Consider the following 21,038-nt stretch of genomic DNA (forward strand, 5'->3'; position numbering starts at 1 on the left):
GCAGCGCTCCGGGGCTCGTTTGCATTTCAGAGCAGCCAGTTCGCCGGCGCTGATTCCCAGAACTGCCGCGCTGGGTTGGTCTCTGCCGGGCAGCGGCCGCTCCTCCGGGGCAAATTAAACTGTTTAAAATAAACCCACGGACAGAGCTCGGGTTGTGTGCGAGCTCGGAACCAACAATTGCCAAACGGGCGGGGAGGGGAGCTCCGGCGCCGCTCCTCCCGCCGGGCACGGTCCCCACCGGGGCTCCGGCCGAGGGCCCGGGGCGGGCGGAGAGCTGAGGAGCCCCTCGGCCCGAGCCCCGGGGAGCAGCCACGGGCAGGGGGCTCGGTCCTGGCGGGCCCCCCACCAGCCCACACGGCCCGCAGACCGGCCAAAGCACCAACCGCGCGGATCTCTCGGGCTCCCGCAGCCACCGCGGCCCGGAGCGGAGCCGGGAGCCCCCGCACAGCCCCGGGCGCGGATTCCCCCCTGTCCCCGGCCCGAGGGTACCCCGCGGGTCCCTCAGGAAGCGCGGCCGCGGCTGGCCTTGCTCGGAAATCAGGGCTGGGAACGTGGGACAGGCAGCCCCCGCTCCGTGTACCCCGGTGTGCCCCGGTGTACCCCCGGTACACCCCCCTGTGTACCCCCCATCAGCCGAGCCCAGACTCTCGCCAGGGCGGGCCCGCAGCCCGGCTGCCCCAGCAGAGCGGGGGGCGGCGAAGGCCCCCAGGGGCCGGCCCGGGCTCTCCGCTTCTCCGCAGGCCGCGGGGCGGGGGCAGCCGCCCTGCCCAGAATGGGCTGCCGGGGCCGGGCCGGAGCGGGAAGGGCCGGGGCTGGGCCGGCGGGGCCAGGCCGGGGGCCCGGGGCTGGCGGGGCGCCGGGGGGCCGGGCCGGGCCGGGCCGGGCGGGGCGCGGGCGGTGCCGCCGCGTTACAAGAAGCCGCGCAGTTCCAGGAACCCGAGGGCGGGCGTTGCGCCTGCTATAAGAGGCCGCCCCGGGCCGCCTCGGCAGCTTCGCCGCCGCGCACCGGCCCCGCTCTGCCGCCAGGACCGGCTCCCGCGCCCCAGGTACGGCCGCGGGCGGGATCCCGGAGAGGACGGGGGGACAGCGGGGATGCCTTCGCGGGGGAGGGGGGGAGCGATCGCTGAGCACCGGGGATGCCGGTGCTGCCCAGGGAAGGGAATCGCCGGGGATGCCGGTGCCTCAGCGGGGGGATAACCGGAGGGCTGGGGTAACGATGTGCCCCCGGGCGTAGGAGAGCCGGAGACCATCAGAAGCGGTGCTCTAGAGAGGGGAGAGAGCGGGAGACCGCAGGTGAGCCCGTGCTCCCGGGAAGGAAGAGCTGGGCACGGGAGTGCCGGTGTCGCGAGAGGACAGTCGCCGGGAACGGGGGCTGCCGGTTCCCCCGGGAAGGGAGAGCCGGGGATGGGTGCTGCCCGTTCCCGGGAAGAGCGAGCTGGGCAGGGGGGCTGCCGGCTTTTCTGGGAATGAGAGCTGGGGAAGGGCATTGCCGGGAACCGGCAGCGCTGTTGTTGCGGGAGGATAACAGCCAGGGACCGGGGGTGCAGGTGTTCCGGGGAGGGAGAGTCGGGACCGGAGTGCCGGGACTCACCGCTCTCTCTGCCGCAGGTGATGGTGTAGCAGCTGTTGCTGCTGGCAGCAGCATCCAGAGCACACGAAGCTGGCTCCCTGCGCCATGGTCACCCACAGCAAGTTCCCCGCCGCCGGGATGAGCCGCCCCCTCGACACCAGCCTGCGCCTCAAGACGTTCAGCTCCAAGAGCGAGTACCAGCTGGTGGTGAACACCGTACGCAAGCTGCAGGAGAGCGGCTTCTACTGGAGCACGGTGACAGGTGGCGAGGCCAACCTGCTGCTGAGCACCGAGCCGGCTGGCACCTTCCTCATCAGGGACAGCTCCGACCAGAGGCACTTCTTCACCCTCAGCGTCAAGACGGAGTCAGGCACCAAGAACCTGCGCATCCAGTGCGAGGGCGGCAGCTTCTCCCTGCAGAGCGATCCCCACAGCGGCCAGCCCGTGCCCCGCTTCGACTGCGTGCTCAAGCTGGTCCATCACTACATGCCACCCACACCCTGCGCCGTGCCCGAGCAGCCTGGGGGGGCCCTGCACCCCAAGCGCACCTACTACATCTACTCGGGCGGCGAGAAGATCCCCCTGGTGCTGAGCCGCCCGCTCTCCTCCAGTGTCTCCACCCTGCAGCACCTCTGCCGCAAGACCGTCAACGGGCACCTGGACTCCTATGAGAAGATGACTCAGCTGCCAGCCCCCATCAAGGAGTTCCTGGACCAGTACGATGCCCCTCTCTAAGGGGCCGGCGGAGCAAGGTCACATGCTACAAGCACAAGAGCAGGGGACAGGCACAACGCCCCACCGGCGCAGCAGCTGCCAGGGCATGCCGAGCCTCTCCATCCAGGAAGGAGAGAGGGGGAACTGGGGCAAGCTGCCACGGGCTCAGGGCTGTGGCCAGCATAGCTGGGCACCCTTGGTGCTGGCGGGACTCCTCATCAAGCGCGACGCCTCCTCTCCACGGGGAGGAAGATGGCTCCGACCAGACTGTGGATGTTACAGTGAACCCGTTGCAAAGCCCCTGTGGGCTTCGGCAGCCAGGACAGCTCCCACAGCACGGGGGAACGTGTGCCCCGCCAGCCCCATGCTGGGGGCGTCCTGGTAAGAGCCCCTTCCATCCTGAGAAATGGAAAGCACTGGAGCCCAGGAGTGCCTGATCACTTTTCCTCAGTTTTAAGGGGAAGGTGTTTTTTGCCCATACTGTACCTCTTGCTGCCTCCTTGTGGGTGAAAGCTCCTTTCACATGAAGCCCCAGACTAAGAGGTCGATGCCTTTGTCCCGCGTTGCCGTTTTCCAGGGGACTAAGCCTTAATATGCCCCCTGGGCGGTCTGGGTTAGTACACTTCAGCTGGTGACGATGCAGTGATGGTCCTGCTGATGTGCTGTGAAGCTGGAGGGGAAGCGATGCTGCTGAGTCCCACACAACCGCATCTGCAAGGATCACCCCGAGGACGCTGGGCCCCCGCTCCCTGCAGTCACACCCCACCTCTGCCCAGCCACTCCCGCAGACCCCGGCTGTGCTGCTCTGCAGGGCACCAATTCCCGCGGGAGCGCAGCAGGACCATCCCCTGGAGCGTGTCATCTCGTGAGTGCTTTTCTGCGTCCGCCCAGAGAAGTGGTTGGGTTTTCTGGCTTTTTTTAATTTTTATTCTTATTTTTTTAACCGAAGGGATGTTTACAGGCCAACGTGAATCACTGTCTTTTATAAAGATTCCATCTTCACCTCCAGCCTTGAGGGCTGAGCAAAACAATGCTTGAAAATTCAACCAAAACCAAACTCAGATGAAACTTTGCACATATTTATATTTATATTCAGAAAGAAAATGTTTCCATAATTTATAATAAAGAGCACTATTTTTTAACGAAAACCACCAGATTTGGTTTGATTTCTCTCTTGCACCCCCGAGGCCGCTTGGCCCCGGCACAAGGCACAATGCTGGGATGTGTTTACACCACGTAAGCACCGTTTCCTGGAGCCGCTGTCCACGCCGGGTGATCCCGCCGGTGACTCAGCCCGGCTGCTGCGTAAGCTCTGTCCCAGCACTCAGGTATGTCTGAGGCCTGCGAGGTCCCCCGCCTGCCGGGCCACGAGGATGGGATCTGCTCACACGGTGCAGCCGCGGGACAGCGGACGTGGCCTGGGCACAGCTGGTGGCCAAGGCTGGCCTGTGGCACAGCCCCAGTGCAGGGCTCCTGAAGGGCCCTGCCTTCCCCCAGCCCTGTTGTGGCACATGCCAGGGTGAGGAGCTGCAGGAGCAGGGCACTTCGAGGCGTGGGTAGGAAAGGGTCTGCAGGTGCTCCCTCTGGGAGTGTGGTGGGCTAAAACACTGCTCACCCCCACAGCACTGAGAGAAAACCTCTGTCCTGTGCAGAGCCCCAGCCAGGCACACATGCCCAAGGGAGAGGAGAGGATTCAATTCTCCTGGCGCTGTCCTTGCCCCCAGAAGTGCCTGTCCTCCGCTGCTGGGGGCATGAAATAGGCGTGGAAATAAACCTGCAGCTCTGGCTGGCTGGTGTGCAGTGCAGTGCCTGGCTGAGGAGCTAATGCAGGGATGTGGGTGATCCCCTGGGAGCAGGTCAGCACCCCAGAACTCCCCCAGAGCCCCTGCCTGTGAGGAGCAGCCTGTGCCAAGGTGCTTTTTGCCCAGGCCCCAGTCTGCAGTCTCCACACTGTAGGCATTATGCCTGGCATCATGAGCAGTGCTCCCACCCCCCGGGGGATCCCCAGCTGCTGGGAAAAGGATTTCCTTAGGAATCAGCCTGGACCAGAGGGATGGTGAGGGTGCCGGTCCAGGCTGTGGGCATGGCTCAGTCCCAGTGGCTATTCTGGGGCCACTACGTGTGGCTGTGGCACGCGTGCTGCCAGCAGTGCCACGGCCTGCCCAGGCGCCCGCTGCAGCTATGCAAGGAATGCCCACGCGCAGGGGTGGCCGCCTGCCAGGCCCTGCTGAGGCACATCCCTGAGTTTAGGGCTCCAGCAGCACATCCCTGAGTTTAGGGCTCCAGCAGCACATCCCTGAGTTTAGGGCTCCCAGCAGCACCGGTGACTCCCAGCCCGTGCCACTGACGGGATGGCAGCAGCGCTGCAGGCACAGCAGCCCCCAGCTGGCAGGAGCATCACCGCTCCCCCAGGCAGGATGAGGCGAATCAGGGCATGAAAATCAGGGCTCTGGGGGTGTATGAGCCCACCCAGCCCTCCTGGCAGAGCCAGGGGTTCACAGCACCCCAGGGTGGGGCAGAGTGGGAAGCTGCCCCCGGGGACGGCAGCCAGGCTGCCCACGGTGACCCTGCCCATGTCCTCCCAGCCAGACCCCAGCCTTCCCATCTCTGTGGGAACAGCCCCAGCTTCTTCACTTCCCAGAAGGGCCCTGGCATTGCCGACCAAGGGCCTCTTCCCTCGCGGTGCTGCAACCCGCGGCTGAATCAAGAATCCGGGAAGCTCCGCCAGCCCCGCGGCTTTCTTGGAATAAAGCCAAGCTCGCGGCAGCAGTGACGCGGCGGCCGCGGGCAAATCCCTGCCGAAGGTTTCACAAACCTCTCTCTGCTCCAGAGCAGCTGAGCGGACTTGGCCCTGCATTTCGTAAGCAGTGTAGCACACGTGTCCAGTTCCCCTCTGCCCTTCGCCAGAGCTGGGGCAGCTGAGCTCCCCCGGGAGGGCTCCTGGATGGGGAAGATGTTATCAGGGAGATCAGACCCTGTCACCCTGTGATGGTGCCAGGAGCCAGGCTGGAATTTGCACAGGGCTCCAGAGGCAGGGCTGGGACATCAGTGTCCTGCAGCTCTCCACACCCCAGATCTCCTGGGGCTGGGCACCAAGCAGCACCAGCAGAACCCAGTACAGTACAGTACAGTACAGCTGTAGGTGCATGCCCCTGTGCCATCAGCTCCTCCATGCTGCGATGGTGGCCATGCAGAGCTGGGTGAGGGCACCAGCCCCATTGAGAGCCTGACAAGGCGCTGGCACACAGAAGGGTGGTCAGGCACGGACAGGCTGCTGCCCCACAGCCCCTGCACCCCCGTCCTGCCTCAGCCTGGCCTCCCCATGGGGTGCAGGGTGGCCGCCAGTGCTTCCCATCACACTGCTGGCTCATTACTGGCACAAGGAGGAAGCATCCACCGGCATGGTGAACCTGAACTCTGTGGGGTCAGGGGTGCAGGAAACCTGCTCTGGTGTGTACCAGCCTCCGCAGAGCCCAAACAGGAAACCACCGCAGCCGGAGATCGCTGCGGGCACAGCAGCAAGGGCTCGGCCAGCCCCGCAGCTCTGTCGTGGCTGCACAACCATGCAGAACATCCAGCTGCTCACAGGGCAGCAGGGCAGGCCCATGAGGGCTCCCCAGCCCACAGCAGCACCCCAAGGAGTGGCAGTGGAGGTCCCTGGGGCGGCAGAGGCAGGCAGGGAGCTGCCGTGAACACCCGACCTCGCGGCACTCCCTGCACGCGCTTCTTCCTGCTTGGCTCTGCAGCGCCAGGACATTCCCACATCTACCACCACGCTTCCCAGTAGAATGCAGGAAAGGGCTGTGCAGCAGCTGGGAACTTACTGTAAATGGCACCACCTGCTCCTTACGTGGCAATTGCTCTTCAGGCCAGGGCCATGGGGACACTTGGGAACAGGGACTGGGACATCTGCTCCCAGTGAGCTGCCAGGAGGCACAAGCACTCCTCAGCAGAGCCCAGAGCTGGCAGTGGTGGTCCCAGCTGCAGGCCCAGGACAAGAGACAGCTGCTTGGGCTGGAGGAGGAGCAGGGCTGCAGCTCTATGTCCCCAAAGCCCCTTGGTTCCACAACTGCCCCTCAAATTGTGCCTCTGCACTCAAGGTACTGCTCAAAGTCCCTGTCCTGATAGCAGCTCAGCTGCCAGGGACCCAGAGCAGAGCCTTGGTGACTGGGGGAGCCATGGGGGCTGGCTTGGCCCTGGCTCTCCCTGGGCTAGGTAGGGCTATGAGCAGGCAGGGAGCAGGGGTGGCAGCAGGACGCCGTGCCCAAGCCAGGAAGTATTTTGGGATGCAGCTGAGCCCAGCAGGCTGTGTACATCCCCATGGAAACTCTGCTTTGTTGCTGCTTCCCCAGCCAGAGCCGCACCAGCTCCAGGGAGCCAGCAGCTGTGGATTCCTCACTCCTTCCATCAGCAGCTACGAGAGCAGCTCTGCCCCGGCCCCCCCGGCCCAGCTCTGCTCCCTGGCAGAGCCCGGGCCCGGGGCTGTGCTGCTCTTGCACCTGCACTCGCAGGGAGCAGTGATGTGCCAGCCTGGCTGTGGTCACTGCGGGCACACGGCGCGGCGCGGGAGGTCCCTGTGGGTGCTCTGGCAGCAAGCTGCCAGCTGCCTGGCGTGTGCTTGCCCAGCACAGCACAGAGTCCTCAGATGACCCTGGCAGAGCAGCCATGGGCAGGTGCCAAACCCTAGCCCTGGAGCATCCCTTGGCCTCACAGCAGTCCTGGCCTCACCCACGGCACAGGAGCCAGCCGTGGCAGAGCCACACGTGGCTGGGGACGGAGCTCCAGGATACGGGACCCTGTGTCTGCAATCCCTGCCCTCCTTGCCTGCCCCCTCCTCACCAGCACACACTGCTGGGAGGCCTGAAGGTCCCCACCAGCCTGGGGGGCTCTGCCCATCCCGTGGCTCTGGCTGCCATCAGCAGAGAGCAGCTCCAGCCACCTGGTCGGGCACAGGGTGATGGGTGCCAGTGGCGCCACTTGGGCGACGATGGGGAGTGTGGCTGGCAAAGGGCACAGCTGGAGCAGATGCTCCCCAGAAGGACCCAAGGGCCCTGTCTCAGCATTTAATGAGTGGGAATGGGAGCGCTTTACTGTAATTCCAGTAATTACATTGTTCATCCTTGGCAGCCGACACCAGTTGGTGTCCAGCGCCATGGGATCGCGATAAGCCACCTGGCAGTGCGGCTTGGCAACACGCAGTGCTGCCGGGCAGCCGGCCAAGGCAGGGCAGGGAAGGGCTGGAGCAAGGTGTGAGGTGCGGGAAGGGCCCGCCCCGGGAGTTCCCGTCACTGCCGCGCAGGTGGCGGCGGGAGGGCCCTGCTGTCCGGGGCTGAGCCCGCACAGCCGGGATCCCCAGCGCGCTGAGCTCCTGGCAGGATCCCAGCAGCCACCCGCCACTGTGGCATCCCCAGAGCACGCCAGGGCTGCTGGGCACTGAGCTGGAGCTGCCAGCAGCAGGATGTCCCAGCCACACACACAGCGGGGGTTTGGGGCAGCAAGGTGCCAGCAGGCGCCTTGGAGGAGACTGCCCACCTGCCAGGTGCAGGAGGGGACAGGGGAAGGGGAGGACGCTGCCCGTCACCCCCAAGGACCTGGTGTCCCATCCTGCCAGCACTATTGCAGCTTCCAGGCAGCCGGGCAGGCGCTGCCCCAGCTCTTTGCTGCCATCGCCCACCCACCCTGGCTCAGCTGGGGCATCCCCAAGTGGTCTTCACTGGTGCTGGGGGCCAGCCAGGAGCAGGGACAGAGCACCCCAGGGACAGAGTGGGAGCCCTGCTGAGTCATCACTTTACTGTTCTCGTTTTTCCATGGTGCTGTTGTGCATTTGCTGGAAGCCAGCTCAGAGCCATGACTAATCTGTTCTCAAAACAAGCACAAAGCAAGCGCGAGGTTTGTGCAAACCCACGGGAGGAGGCGGAATCACAGCACGGGGCTGGACTCGGGAGGCGAGGCACTGAAGCAGCTGGGAATGCCCAGCCATGGAGCAGCCCTGCAGGCAGCAGTCTCCTGTGTAGGGGGTGGGCACAGCAGAGGTGGGCAGCACTGAGGACCCCCAACCTTCCCTCCCTGCAGCGGGGCTGGGGTTCAGGCAGCATGCTGGACCAGGCTGCAGCAGGCAGGGCCGGCAGGCGTGGGCCATCAGCACTCAGAGCCCCGCGTACTATGGCCAGAGTTGGGGCTCTCCTACGGGTTGTTTTGCCTTATGGGGAAGCCACTGGAGGGGGAGGCCAGGGAGGAAGCACATTGATTTGCTGTTATTAAAACCAGAGCTGCTGTCGGGAACTCCACAGCCTGGCTGCCCTCACGTGCTTCCTGGAAAAGGCTGTCCCGTGTGCCCTCACCAGCGGGAGATGGGGCCCCCAAAGCACCTGGCAACAGCCACGGCTTGCGCCGGGTTTGGGTGGCAGCCGGGGCAGGGAGCCAAGGATTCAGTTCTGCCCTTGGTGCCCACCGCTCTGCTGCCCAGCCTTTGGCTCCCAGTCACCCACTGCCCCCCTGGCCCTCCTCAGCACCCGCGGTGCTGCCTGCGGTGATCAGGGCAGCCCTGTCACCCTACGGGAGCAGTGGCATCCCGCTGAACTGAGGAGTGTTTACTGGAGAGGCAAAGTCATCGCTTCCAGTGGGGGATGAATCACCCCTGTCAGGAATTCTGCCCGGGGGCTTTTCTGTAAGAGCGTGGAATTTCAACACTGGCCGCCCGTGCCCTCCCGGGTCCCCCCTTCTTGCACAACCTCTCGCCGGGGTTGCTGTTCCCAGCCCGGCCCCGCAGCCGCAGCGGCCGCCGAGGAGCGCGGCCACCGGGGGTCCCCGCACAGGGTCCCCGCACAGGGTCCTTGCAGAGGGTCCCCGCACAGGGTCCCTGTGCACACGGTCCCTGTGCACACGGTCCCTGTGCACACGGTCCCTGTGCACACGGTCCCCGCACATTGTCCCCGCACACTGTGCCCGCACAGGGTCCCTGCACAGGGTCCCTGCACATTGTCCCCGCACAGGGTCCCCACACAGGGTCCCCGCACATTGTCCCCGCACACTGTGCCCGCACAGGGTCCCTGCACAGGGTCCCTGCACATTGTGCCCGCACAGGGTCCCCGCCCGGAGCGCGGCCCCGCAGCCCGTGCAGGGGTGACAGGGCAGGGCCAGCCGGGCTCGCAGCCCCCGCAGCAGCCGGCTCTCAGAGTTGCGCCCCCGGAGCCCCACAGAGCTGTCCCTGTCGCGAGAGGGTCCCCAGGGCCGAGGGCTGCCCCGCTCAGCGCTGCCGCTGTCGCTGCCGCTGTCGCCAGGCCGGGCTGCAGCGCGGAGCCTGCAGCTGCACTCGCACGCACCAGCGGTGCAGAGAGGGGACGTGCAGGGGATCAGCTGCCGTGCGGGCTCTGATGGAGCATCCTCCCTCTGCCACGACCAGGCACAGCCCACCCCCGCTGGGTGGATGGTTCCCCAGGCCGAGCGCGGGGAGTGCTGGCAGGGGGGAGGCATGAGGCTGCAGATGGAGGGGCAGCCCCTGGAAAACCCCTGCCAGCTGCTGCTGCCGCCCTCCTGGTGCTGTTCTGCTGTGGGGGGACACAAGTGCCCCCACCACGGGCCAGGCTACCAGACAGAAGGGGAGGAGGGGGCCAGAGCTTTCCCAGCAGACTGAGGCGACCCCGAGGAGCCCTGCAACCATGCTGGGACTGGGGATTCTCTCAGTTTCAACACACAGCAGAAACTCTGTGAGAACTCAGTGAGAGCAGAGGTGTTTTTGGATAAGGGGAAGCGCACTCAGAGCAGGAAATGAAACATCACCTTTGAGACTTGTGGCTCCTCTCAGCCTGACACAGCACAGATGGGCTGTGCTGGCTCCCAAACCGTCCCACAGGTGAGGAGAGCAGAGCCAACGGCTGTGGGAGCCCAGAGAGAAGCGTCCCACTTGCCGGCATCTCCTTTCCTGCCAGCAGCAGCCATTCCCAGGAGATCCTTCGCAATGGGAACCTGCTCCCTGCCACACTTGAGGTGTCCCTGTGTCCCCCGGGGGACAGGGCAGCCTGGCAGGACCTGCAGCCCTGGCAGTGTCCCTGTGCCGGTGACAGCCAGCGCTTCTGCCACCACGGTTCAGCACAACGGGCCCACATGCCAGCCCTGGCCCTGGGGCACTGCTTCCAGCAGGAGGAAGCAGCAAATGCTTTCCCAGGAGCCTGGAGGATTTGCCTGCCCCACTTTGCATGCTGAGGCTGCCCAGGGACACACAGCCACAGCCCCCCACCCCAAGGCAGGGCAGGATCATCATCCCAGTTCAGAGCACCCAGGTGGGCATGTGGGAAAGATCAGGACAAAGCACCTCAGCCATAGGAATCTGCTTTATTTTTTGCTTTGCACTTTCTGCCATTCCTGGAAATGGGTGAAGTGGCTGCCCTAACCCACCTGGGTCAAGCAGCCCCCTTGTCCCACTCAGCCCCTGCCCCTCTCCACCGTGCCAGGATTCCCACTCCCAGAGGGGCTCCCAGGACCCACAAGCTGAAGTCCCAGGTACCAGGATGGAGCAGCTCCATCCCAGCCCCACACATCAGCTCCAGGCTGATTTATAGAAACCCAGTGCCTGGGGCTGATGGTGCCTCCTGCCAAACCTCATTAACGGCTGGCCCGGGAGAAGGCAAACGGCTCATGCAGCAACAAGGAAATCCTTGTTTAAGCATTTCTGGCCATGCAAGGCCCTTCACCCCATACCCAGGGGAGAAGGAGGAAGACGAGGAGGTGAGGAGGAGGTGCAGACTACAAGCCCCAGAATGGCACCACCCTGGCATTCAGGAGAGCCAAGAAGGAGACATGAAGAGACGTACCAGGGTCTGCAAAGGGAGGGAGCCCCCAGGATGGGATGTGAGCTGGGGGGAAGCGGAAAGCTACATGGGCATGATGGGGGCAGAGGGTTTCCGCTGTGCCGCAGAGCCCTGCCTGCCCCCCGTGCCCCCTGCTCCCACCAGCACCAGGCCATGGGTGCAGCCAGCTCCGGGCACGCCGGGCAGCGGGGGAGGCCGTGGGAGCCAGAACCAGTGTGCCAGCACACAGTGGGCACGGGACACCAGCACGGCTGGCCTGTGGAACCGGCACGGCGTGCTCCAGAGCAGCATCAATGACCTGCATCTGCCTGCCCCACGTGTGGCTCAGGATCTATTTCATCATCTGGAGAAAAGCATTTACTGCCAATAAACGGGCTAATTAATTCTCCTCAAAGACCTCTCAATTATTCATCTCGGGCCACAGAGAAAACAATTAGAGCACTTACCTCAGCCCTGGCTCAGCCAGCGCAGCAGCTGGTGGCAGGCAGGGCACGGCGGCACGGCCGGCACCGCTCTCGGCTCGGACCCCCGGTGCCCGACCGTGCCCGGCTGTGCCCACCCGGCCGGGGCGTCCCGCGGGGCGGGGGAGCGGGGATGTGGAGCGGCCACAGCCGCCAGCCCTCAGCCGTGACCGGCCCCAGCGCTCGCAGGGTGCCCCGGAGCTGCCCCGGCTCAGGGCTCTGGCAGGGACCCCCGCTGCTCCCTCCCCACAGCCCCCGGGGTGCCCCGGGCAGAGGGGCTTCTCCCCGACGGTTCTCCGGCTCCTTGGCCCTCGGGATGTCCCATCTGCCCCGCAGAACAGCCCCGCTCAGGTGCACCCTGAGGAGGGAGGCCCTGGGCACGGGGGCACGAGTGCGCTGGGGGCCGCTCCCGGCCCGGCCGGAGCCCACGGGGGCAGCGCCCGCGACAGCCCCGGTGCCCGGCCGGTGCCGGTGCCGCGGGTCAGGCCGGCCCCGCAACCGGCACCGCCGGGCCCCGGGGAGCGGGGCCATCACCGCCCAGGGCTGGCGGGCAGAGCCCCCCGAGCCGCCGAGCCGGGCCGGGCCGGGCCGGGCGGGCAGCGCCCCGCGGGTCCCGGGCTCGGAGCCGCCCGCGGGGCGGCGCAGTGCGGCCGGCCGGGCCGGGGAAGGGTTAAGGGCGGCCGGCGCCCCCGGCGCGGAGGCCGGGCCTGTCGGGAAGCCGGGATCTCTGCGGCGGTTTTACTGGAAAAGTCGCTGCCGGCGGAAGGGGCACCCGCGGCCTCGCCGGCTGGGGACGGGGCACCGGCCGGGACCCCGCGGCCACCGGGCTCCGGCAGCGGCCCGCGGGGCCCGACCGAGCCTCCCCGGGCAGCCCGCGGCTCCCGCACCGGGCACGGCCCTGGCAGAACCCCGGGACCGTGTCTGTCGGGGATCTGTCCCGGCCCGGCTTCGGCCACTGCCGCAGCCGGGACGTGTCACCGGCACCCCGGGGGGTGCGGCGGGGTCCCGGTCCCGGGTGCCCGACCCGACCCGACCCGGCTGAGCCTGGAGCCAGCGCTCCCGGCGCTCCCGGGCATCGCCCCGCCGTTCCCGGCAGCGGGAAACTGCTCGGCTCCGTGGCTCGGGTCCCTCGAGGGCGATGCACGGCAGCTGCCCCGGCCCCGGTGGGAGCGGGGCCCTCCAGAACCGGCAGGGCCGGTGCCGCCCACTGGGACGAGCCGCGGAGCCCAAAGTGCAGCCAGGCTGAGCAGCAGCGGCGGCGTGGCTGCAGAGCTCAAGCAGCCCGACAGGAAAGCACCCCGAGCTCATGGTGAGCGGGTTATGGTCACTGCCAGTCCTGAGCCAGCCCTGGGCACTCAGCATGAGACCCCCGGGGCATGGCCTGGCCGCTGACAACTCCCTGTCCGCAGCCATGCTCTGCTTGGGAGGCTGAGAGCCCGCTGCCAGCCTGTGCCAGGGCAGCCAGGTGTGTGTGCCAGGGGCAGAGAATCAGCCCCAGCCCGCTGATGCCCCGGGAGCTGCAGCACCGTGCTCCCCCATCCCACAGCCCCTCCTGCAGCCAGGATGCTCCAGGCTGGCCCTGGGGACGTGCAGATCCCGCGGCTGGGGCTGGCAGGCTGGGATGGGGCTGCCAGTGGGGCTGGTAGCAGGGGGGCCCAGCTCCGGGAATCGGCCCCAGTGGTTGCCAGGCCTGTGGTAGGGAGGGGGGAAACCCGATCCTCCGCGGTGGGATCTGGGCTCCACTCCCGGCTCCCCAGCCAGGCCTCAGCTGCTAATTTTAGCCCTGGGGAGGCACAACTGGAGCAGGAGCTGAGCCCAGCGGGGCAGGGGCTTAGCCCACCACAGACGCTGGTGTGGGCAGGTGGTGGCTGCAGTCCTGTGGTGCGGTGTGGTCCTGGGTGAGCCCCCCCTAGGCCCCAGCTGCCAGCCAAGCCTCTGGCCAGACACTGGCACTGCCCACCCTCTGCCCAGCTCCCGTGGTGTCCATTCAGCCGCTCCACATAAGGCCACAAACACTTCCATGGTCCTGGTGCTGGCCCTGCTGCGTGCTGGCAGCGAGCGGGAACCCCCAGGCAGGTCCCAGACCCAATTCCAGGGAAAGGCACAGGGCTCAAGGACAGGGGGCTCTGTGGAAGACACCCAGCCACACTGCACAGTCCTGCAGCAGCTGTGGCTGCTGCCCAGTGAAGGAGCCCCTGCTTGGCTGTGGACCCTGACTGGGCTGGGGGGGCTGCCCACAGCAGAGCCCTGAGCTGCCCTCCAGCTTTGGGCACACCAGGGCAAACAACCAGCCCATCAGGTGCCATGGGAATGGATGGTGAGTGTCTGGGAAGGCCGTGCTGAGGGGTGCTCCTGCCATCCAGCACTGCCAGGCAGAGAAAGCGGCTCCAAAGGCTGCCCTGCCTTACACAGCCGCCCCAGGTGGAGGGGGGATCCCTGTCCTGGGGCCCCGCGCTGCTGCTCCCCCAGCCCTTCACCTGCGCCGTGACCGGCTGCACTGCCCGCCGCTTACTGGAAGAGGAAGCTGCCGGGAAGGCGGCGTGTGTGGCGGGGCAGCTTTGGGGAGGCTCAGCTGGGCTCAGCAGCCGGCACAGCTCAGCTGTCCGTGCTCCCAGGTCCAGGGCCAGTAACGGGAAGCGTCTGCTCTCAGTGACGGTAAATCAGATCGGGGAGATTAGAGGCCTTTTTGCCTAATCATGAGCAGCTTGAAGTTGGAGGACAAGTTCCTGGAACAAAGAGGAAATGGAGGCAGTAAATAAAGAAAAACTGTTAACATGTGGCCCTGCGTGTGAAAAACGTCTCATGAAGGACTGTTTATGGCTCGCTCATCGGCGGGCTGACAGCGCGGGGGGCGATACTGAGGGAGGGGGCTCATGGACAGGGGCACAGCCAGGGCCATGGGCAGAGCGGGCACCAGCGGGGCGGCTGCAGGGGGCTCAGGATAGGGGACCTGGGGCGGCCAAGGCTGGGGGCACGTGGCAGAGGGAGGGAGAAGGCAGCAGCATGGCACAGGTGGGCAGGAGCTGAGGGGCAGAGGCACCTTAATGGGTGCATCTGCCCTATTGGTGCCCTGCAAAGGCCGGGAGAGGCGCTGGGCGTGCAGAGCGGTGCCCCCCGTGCTAGGGGCAGGGAGTATGGTCCGGCTGGTCCAGCCCAGCGCGGGGAGGTCAGGGGGTCTCGGCACTGCTTCGGACACAGCCCTCCTGCCGAGGGGCAATGGGATTTCTGCCAAGAGGCTGGCGGGTCCCCTCAGATCAGGCAGGGCGCCGAGATCAGCGAAGCTGCCCAGAGATCCCAGAGCTCCGCTGCAGCGCCAGCCCGCCTGCGGTGCCATCGGGCTTTGGGCACACCTGGGCAATCGGCTGCGGCCAGGGCAGACGCAGCCAGAGCCGGAGCAGCCTCCTGGCAGCGGGGCGGGAGCGATTCCTGCTCAGCCATGGAAAGAGGATCCCCCTGGCTCCCTCCCTCGGGCACCCAGCACCCAGCGCAGGGCCGGGGCAGCCCGCACCCGTGAGAGGTGGGGACGGAGGGAAAGGGGCTCGGGGGGCCGGCGCTCCGAGGCGGCGCCCGCGCAGGAGCCGCTGCCCCGTTCCCGCCCCGCGGTCCCGGGAAGGGCGATCCCGCCCCCGCCCGGGAGCCCTTGCCGGGGGCGGTCGCGGCCATGCGAGCGGCGCTGCGGCGGGGGCGGCTGCCCGGGCCCGGGGGGGTGCCCGGGGGGAGGCTGCCGCTCGTCGTGGACCTGCGGAGCGACACGGTGACTCGGCCGTGCGCCGCCATGCGCCGGGCCATGGCCCGCGCCGCCGTGGGCGACGACGACTACGGGGAGGACCCGGCGGTGAACGGTGGGCGGGGGGAACGGGCCCCCCGGGGGTCCCTGCCTGACCCGGGATGGGGGCCCCGGAGCGGGGCTGCGGGGGCAGCCGAGACCGGGGGTCCCCAGGCCCTCCCAGGACATCCGTGTCCCCGCAGAGCTGCAGCGCCGGGCCGCGGCGACTCTGGGAACCGAATCGGCTCTGTTCGTGCCCACGGCCACCATGGCCAACCTCATCGCCGGTGAGTCCGGGGCTGCGCTCGCAGCCGCTCGTGCCCCCGGGCTGGGGATGCTGCCCTCGGTCCCCTCCCTCACGGCCCTTCTCCCCCAGTGATGTGCCACTGCCAGCGCAGGGGGGCTCAGCTCCTCCTGGGCCAGGACGCCCACCTGCACGTCTACGAGCACGGCGGGGCCGCGCAGGTGAGCGCGGCGGGCAGTGCCGGTGGCGCTGGTGGCACTGGTGGCGGTGCAGGAGAGGAGGGCGGCCGCGTGCTGCCCTCCGCTGGCTGCCAGGGCCCGGCCCCGCGGGAGATCCCCTGCCAGGGCATGCCCTGGATCCCTGTCCCGAGCCACGGCTGCAGCACGAGCAGGGGCTGTTCACACCCGACGGAGGGCACGGAGGGCTGGAGCCGCCGTGTGCACCACTGTCCCCTGTCAGCTCCGTGCCCTCCCCTGCCCTGGGCACAGGTCGCCGGTGTGCACTCCCAGGCACTGCCAGATCTGCCGAATGGCACGTTCGACCTGGAGCAGCTGGAGCTGACCATCCGTGAGGCCCACGGCAGCAGGTACCACCCGCGTCCTGAGCTCATCTGTCTGGAGAACACGCACAGCTCGGCGGGCGGCCGGGCACTGCCCCTCACCTATCTCAGGCAGGTGAGAGCCCACAGACGGTGCTGGCACAATCCTGCCCTGCACAATGGCACTGCGGGGACGCTGGAGCTCAGAGATGGCTCATGGTGGTGGCACTCGATGCCCCAGGGGTCCCTCCCAAAGCAGCTGTCCCCCTGACTCCCAGGTCCGCGGGCTCGCAGACCGTTACGGGCTGCGGGTGCACATGGATGGCGCACGACTGATGAATGCAGCAGTGGCCCAGGGCGTGGAGCCAGCTCAGATTGCCCAGCACTGTGACTCTGTGTCCCTCTGCTTCTCCAAGGTCTGCTTGTGCGGGGAGGGGCCCGCAGGGCTGGCAGGGGCCAGCACAAGGCAGAGCCTGCCCTTGTTTGCAGGTGTTGGGCCGGCAGGCTGGGAGGGGCAGCTGCCCGGGGGCAGCTGGGGTGACCCCGCCGGTGGCTCTGCAGGGACTGGGCGCCCCGGCCGGCGCGGTGCTGGCAGGGAGCAGGCAGTTTGTGGCCGAGGCCTGGCGTGCGAGGAAGCTGCTGGGCGGGGGCATGCGGCAGGCGGGGGTGCTGGCGGCCGCCGCCCGCCTCGGGCTGCAGCGCGCCGAGATAACGCTGCGCAGGGACCACGAGCACGCCCGGCGCTTTGCAGAAGGTACCTCAGGGCCCCGAGGGTGCTGGGCTGTAACGGCACGCCTGGCACTGCCCAGCAGCACTGCCGAACTGTTGCTGGCTTGGGCACCATCCCTGCATGGCCACACTGGGTGTGCAGCCGGGTGAGGATGCTGCTGGGATCCTCACCTGGCTGCAGTGCCAGGATCATGCCATGACCATCCCTGTGCTGTGCTCAGTGACCCTGGTACCACATGGGAGCAGAAAGGGCTCTCCATCATCCAGAACCTGGGGCAGGGCTGGGGCAGGTAGCCTCTTCCAGGTAGCTGGGCAGTGGGCTTGCACCACCTCGGCCTCCCGCAGGTATCCAGGCACTGGACTCTCCCCTCTGCTCCGTCAGCCTGGCAGCAGTGGAGACCAACATTGTGATGGTGGATGTCCAAGGGGCCTGGCCGTCCCCCGCCGAGCTCTGCGACCGCCTGCGCGCCGTCAGCGAGGAGGAGGAGGCTGAGACCGGGCAGGCCGTCAGCGTCCTGCTGCTCCCCTGGTCGGCGCGGAGCCTGCGCGCCGTCTGGCACCGCGATGTCTCGGCCCGTGACACCGAGCTCGCCAGGAGAAAGCTGGAATTTGTGGCCAGGAAGTGCCAGGAGGAATTGGCCTCGGGACTGCATCCAGCGCCTCCAGGCACAGGGGGAGCCTGAGCATTCTGCCAGCCCCGCGGCTGCAGCAGTTGGGCAGCCCAGAGCGAGGAGTGGGACCAGCCCCTTTGTGCTCCAGATGTGTGCCCAGCCATCTGAAATTGGCATCAGCCCTCACAGGCAGCCTGACAAACCAGTGTGAGCCCAGCCTAGCGCAGCCCCTGAGGCAGTCGGTGCACAAAATAAACACCTTTTGGTGGTACTGTAGCTGTGCAGGGTGTTTTCTCTCTTCTCCTTGCTCTGCAGCAGGGACATCATCACAGCCAAGGCCCCCATGGAAGGACAGTTGCTCCTGAGGACGCGGAACCATCTCAGCCACAGGACCAGGGTTGCTGCACAGCAGTGCCAAGGTTTGTGTCTGGCCAGGTCTGTCCCAGAGCATGAGCCCAGCCTGGCCCAGTTGGCTGTGTCACTCCCATTCACAGAGGCTTATGTCATTCTGTCCCACAGCAGCAGGTGGGCTCCCCAGGCTCCCCTGTCACGTTCTGGGCCAGCCAGTCCCAGAACTCTGCACTGGAAGAAGGGATTCTCTCAGCAGCAGTTGCTTCAGGCGTGCACTCACTGGCTCCCTGGGAAGCACTACCCCAGGCAGCAGTAATTCCCATTTTATTTTGTATTGCCAATGTGCAGTTTAAAGGACGCTGAGGGAACAAAGTTCATGGTCCAGCTGCCCAGTCAGAGCCTTGCAGCCCTCAGTCCCCTCTGCTCCAGCGGGCAGGAGCACTGCAGGGAAGGGGCACCAGTCTGGGCTGGGCTGAGCAGAGAGGGCACAGTGTGGGTCTGAGCAGCCATGGCCCTGTGTTAGACTGAGGGGGCAGCAGGCAGGGGGACACCAGATGCCCACTGCCACCACACAGGGCCACGGTCCCCATCTCTTTACTCCTGAGGTGCCATCATGCTCTTGAAATCATGTTCAGAATCACCTGGGGTGAGGAACCAAACCCTGTGAAAAGCCCCTGACCCTGCACCTCTCCTCAGGGAGGTGGCAGCCCACCTGATCCGCCTTGGCACGGCCCTCCTGCTTACCTGAGTGAGGACATAGCTGTCCTCTGACAGCCTCTCAATGACATCAAAGTGATCCACACCAGCCAGGTCCAGCAGAGAGACAGACCAGCCTGCTGCACGCAGGGCCTGCGGAGAGAGCGGTGCCCAGCATGGACCCCAAGCTCCCCCTGCCCTGGACAAGCAGCAGGAATAATGTCCTGGCCAGGACTGGTGTCCTCCAGTGAGCCAGAAACTGCTCTGCATCACCACAGAAGCTCTTCCTCCCGGTTGGGTAACTTGGTGAGGGCTGCCTGGAGCAGCGTCCCCGCCAGAGCCGAGCAGGGTGCTGCTGGAGCTCACCTGGCTAAAGCCCGCAACTGCCTGGAGCTCACCTGGCCATGCTCCTCTGACCACCTGGAGCCCACCTGGCTGTGCTCCTGGGACTGCCTGGTGCTCACCTGGCTGTACTGGGACTGCCTGGAGCTCACCTGGCTGTGCTGAGACTGCCTGGAGCTCACCTGGCTGTACTGGGACTGCCTGGAGCTCACCTGGCCATGCTCCTGTGACCACCTGGAGCTCACCTGGCTGTACTCCTGGGACTGCCTGCGAAACTCTGGGGAGTCATGCTGGGCCACAGCCACGAGCACCTCACAGGCTGCTGGTGCTGCTGGGGTGACAAGTCTCATGGGGCTGTTCCTCTGGGCCACCTCCCTGCAGGAGCCACGCCGGTGGAGCTGATGCAGCGCTTTGCTCCGTGCCAGCAGCTGGACTCCCCAGCTGGGCAGGCACAGGGCAGAGTGGCTGCAGAGCCACTGGCACCCCTGCCCGTGCTCTGTCCCCACAGCCTGGGGGCTCACCGGCTCATGTTCAGAGCATCGTTCACGTAGGTGTGCAGGATGGGCTCCAGGTCATACAGGCCGCTCACCAGCACCGCTCCTGGGGGCAGAGGAGGAGCTGCAGCCTGGCTGCCTCCCACAGCCCTGGCACTCATAACCAGTTAGCATAATCAGCCCCACAGCCTTGTCCCAGGCGCAGAGACCAGTTCTCCTCCCGACCCTGTTCTGGGACATGGCAACGCTACCTTTGATATCTGGCACCACTTGGAATTCCGTCCAGTCTGTGGACAGCACCATGGCTGCCAGGTGGGCCCCTGCCGAGTGTCCGCACAGGTAAATGCCTCTGGAAGGAGGAAGTGACTGAGAGGGACACCTAGGGACACCTGGGACCCCTGGGCACGCTTTGCTCCGTGCAGAGGAGGTGGCGCAGCCCGAATGTGTCAGCTCAGATGTTTCCCAGTCCGTCAGCCGCTGCCTTGTGCACTGATGGGATTGTGGCCACAGGCACTGCCCAGCACTCGGACCGAGGTGCCAAAGCCCCCCCAGGCACTCCCGCAGACCAGCCCCGAGCCGGGAGCTGCCCACCTGATCCTGGGGTATTGCTGCACCAGGAAGGCGAGGCTGCGGCGCACCTGCAGCACCATGGTGTCCATGCGGCCTGAGCAGAGGACAAAGGGCAGGGCTGGAGGCGCGGGGCTGCGCAGGCAGCTGCAGCCTCTGCAGGGCAGCACCTACCCTTAGGGGCTATGTCGTACCCCACCGCCACCACTGCCACCCCCTGCGACACCAGCGGGGGGGCTGCAAACCCCGAGTCTTCCTTACTGCAGGGAGAGATGGAGGGGGAGCCGGGGCTGCGGGGCCAGCTGGGGACCGGCCAGACCCGTGTCCCCAGAGCAAGCCCCAGCGTCAGGAGAAGGGGTCAGCGAGGCTCGGTGAGGGGGTCCCTTCGCCAGGAGCCCCTCGCTGACAGCCCAGCTCACCTCATGCTCTGCCAGTACCCGCCGTGGATGTAGACCAGCGCCGGGAAGGCTGCGCAGCACAGCGGGGGTGAGCCGGGTGTCCGCCCCGCCCGCTCCCGTCCCCGCCGCCCCGACACTCACTTTCAGAAGGCTCCGTGGGAAAGTAGATGTCCAGCTTCTCCCGGTCCCCGTCGCCGTAGGGCACGTGCAGCAGGGTCTGCCCGCTGGCCCGGGCCCGCTCGGTTCCTGCGGGGGGAGGCGGTGGGGCACGGCGCCGTGGCACCGAGCGCAGCCCCGGTCCCGGCGCCGCGATCCCCACCTGCCGCCGTCACCGCCAGGTGCGCGTCGATGATGGTGTCCCGGTCCAGGCGGGGGGACCAGCGACTGGGAGAGTAATGGTCCTCCAGCGCCTGCGGGGAGGCGGCGGGGCAGCGCCGGGGCCGCGCCAACACCCCCGGCCGGCGGACCGGACCGGACCCGCGCTCTGCCCTGCCCCGGAGCCGTACCTCCGCGGACATATCCCGCCACCCGCCCATCGCGGGGCCGCTCCCGGTGCCGTTCCCCGTCCCGATCCCGGCGCCGATCCCGGTGCCGATCCCAGTACCGATCCCGGTCCGGATCCCGGTGCCGATCCCGGGCCGCCTGCCCGCCGAGGGGCGGGGCCTGAGCGGGGGCGGGCGGGAAGGCGCACTCCCATTGGCTGTCCCGGAGGCGAGGCCCGAGCTCGGGGGCGGGGCCAGATCATGGAGG

The 21,038-nt window shown here is 66.9% G+C and overlaps 3 protein-coding genes across 4 annotated transcripts; 2 read left to right on the top strand and 1 right to left on the bottom strand.

Moving 5' to 3' along the window:
• Positions 1–929: 929 nt before the first annotated feature.
• Positions 930–3,354, top strand: SOCS3 (suppressor of cytokine signaling 3). The gene is made up of 2 exons (XM_030961872.1): positions 930–1,046; positions 1,609–3,354. Exon 2 carries the CDS (start codon positions 1,676–1,678, stop codon positions 2,303–2,305), a length of 630 nt encoding a protein of 209 aa, XP_030817732.1. The 5' UTR covers positions 930–1,046; positions 1,609–1,675; the 3' UTR covers positions 2,306–3,354.
• Positions 3,355–15,207: 11,853 nt separating this feature from the next.
• Positions 15,208–17,694, top strand: LOC115911132 (probable low-specificity L-threonine aldolase 2). Its single transcript, XM_030961864.1, has 7 exons — positions 15,208–15,394; positions 15,522–15,605; positions 15,695–15,783; positions 16,051–16,236; positions 16,379–16,516; positions 16,662–16,854; positions 17,175–17,694. The coding sequence occupies exons 1-7, from the start codon at positions 15,214–15,216 to the stop codon at positions 17,510–17,512; spliced, it is 1,209 nt and encodes a 402-aa protein (XP_030817724.1). The 5' UTR covers positions 15,208–15,213; the 3' UTR covers positions 17,513–17,694.
• Positions 17,206–20,944, bottom strand: AFMID (arylformamidase). Of its 2 annotated transcripts, XM_030961869.1 has the most exons (11): positions 20,795–20,944; positions 20,608–20,698; positions 20,430–20,534; positions 20,310–20,358; positions 20,065–20,150; positions 19,915–19,987; positions 19,575–19,672; positions 19,351–19,429; positions 19,075–19,204; positions 18,536–18,640; positions 17,206–18,432 (listed from the first exon to the last, which is right to left on the bottom strand). In XM_030961869.1, exons 1-11 carry the CDS (start codon positions 20,822–20,824, stop codon positions 18,403–18,405), a joined length of 876 nt encoding a protein of 291 aa, XP_030817729.1. In that variant the 5' UTR covers positions 20,825–20,944; the 3' UTR covers positions 17,206–18,402. The 2 variants fall into 2 exon arrangements, with proteins under 2 accessions (XP_030817729.1, XP_030817728.1); XM_030961868.1 differs by lacking the exons at positions 17,206–18,432; positions 18,536–18,640 and having other exon boundaries at positions 18,692–19,204.
• Between the last annotated feature and the right edge of the window lie 94 nt (positions 20,945–21,038).

The sequence above is a fragment of the Camarhynchus parvulus genome, chromosome 18 (assembly GCF_901933205.1).
Source record: "Camarhynchus parvulus chromosome 18, STF_HiC, whole genome shotgun sequence".
NCBI classification, from domain to species: Eukaryota; Metazoa; Chordata; class Aves; order Passeriformes; family Thraupidae; genus Camarhynchus; species Camarhynchus parvulus.

Coding starts and splice junctions, on each gene's coding strand:
- SOCS3 (XM_030961872.1), top strand. CDS start 1,676: ATGGTCACCCACAGCAAGTTCCCCGCCGCCGGGATGAGCCGCCCCCTC.
- LOC115911132 (XM_030961864.1), top strand. CDS start 15,214: ATGCGAGCGGCGCTGCGGCGGGGGCGGCTGCCCGGGCCCGGGGGGGTG. Junction 15,606..15,694: donor CATGGCCAACCTCATCGCCG/GTGAGTCCGGGG, acceptor CTTCTCCCCCAG/TGATGTGCCACTGCCAGCGC. Junction 16,855..17,174: donor CGCCCGGCGCTTTGCAGAAG/GTACCTCAGGGC, acceptor GGCCTCCCGCAG/GTATCCAGGCACTGGACTCT.
- AFMID (XM_030961868.1), bottom strand. CDS start 20,824: ATGGGCGGGTGGCGGGATATGTCCGCGGAG. Junction 19,988..20,064: donor GTACGACATAGCCCCTAAGG/GTAGGTGCTGCC, acceptor TCCTCTGCTCAG/GCCGCATGGACACCATGGTG. Junction 19,430..19,574: donor AGTGGTGCCAGATATCAAAG/GTAGCGTTGCCA, acceptor CTCTGCCCCCAG/GAGCGGTGCTGGTGAGCGGC.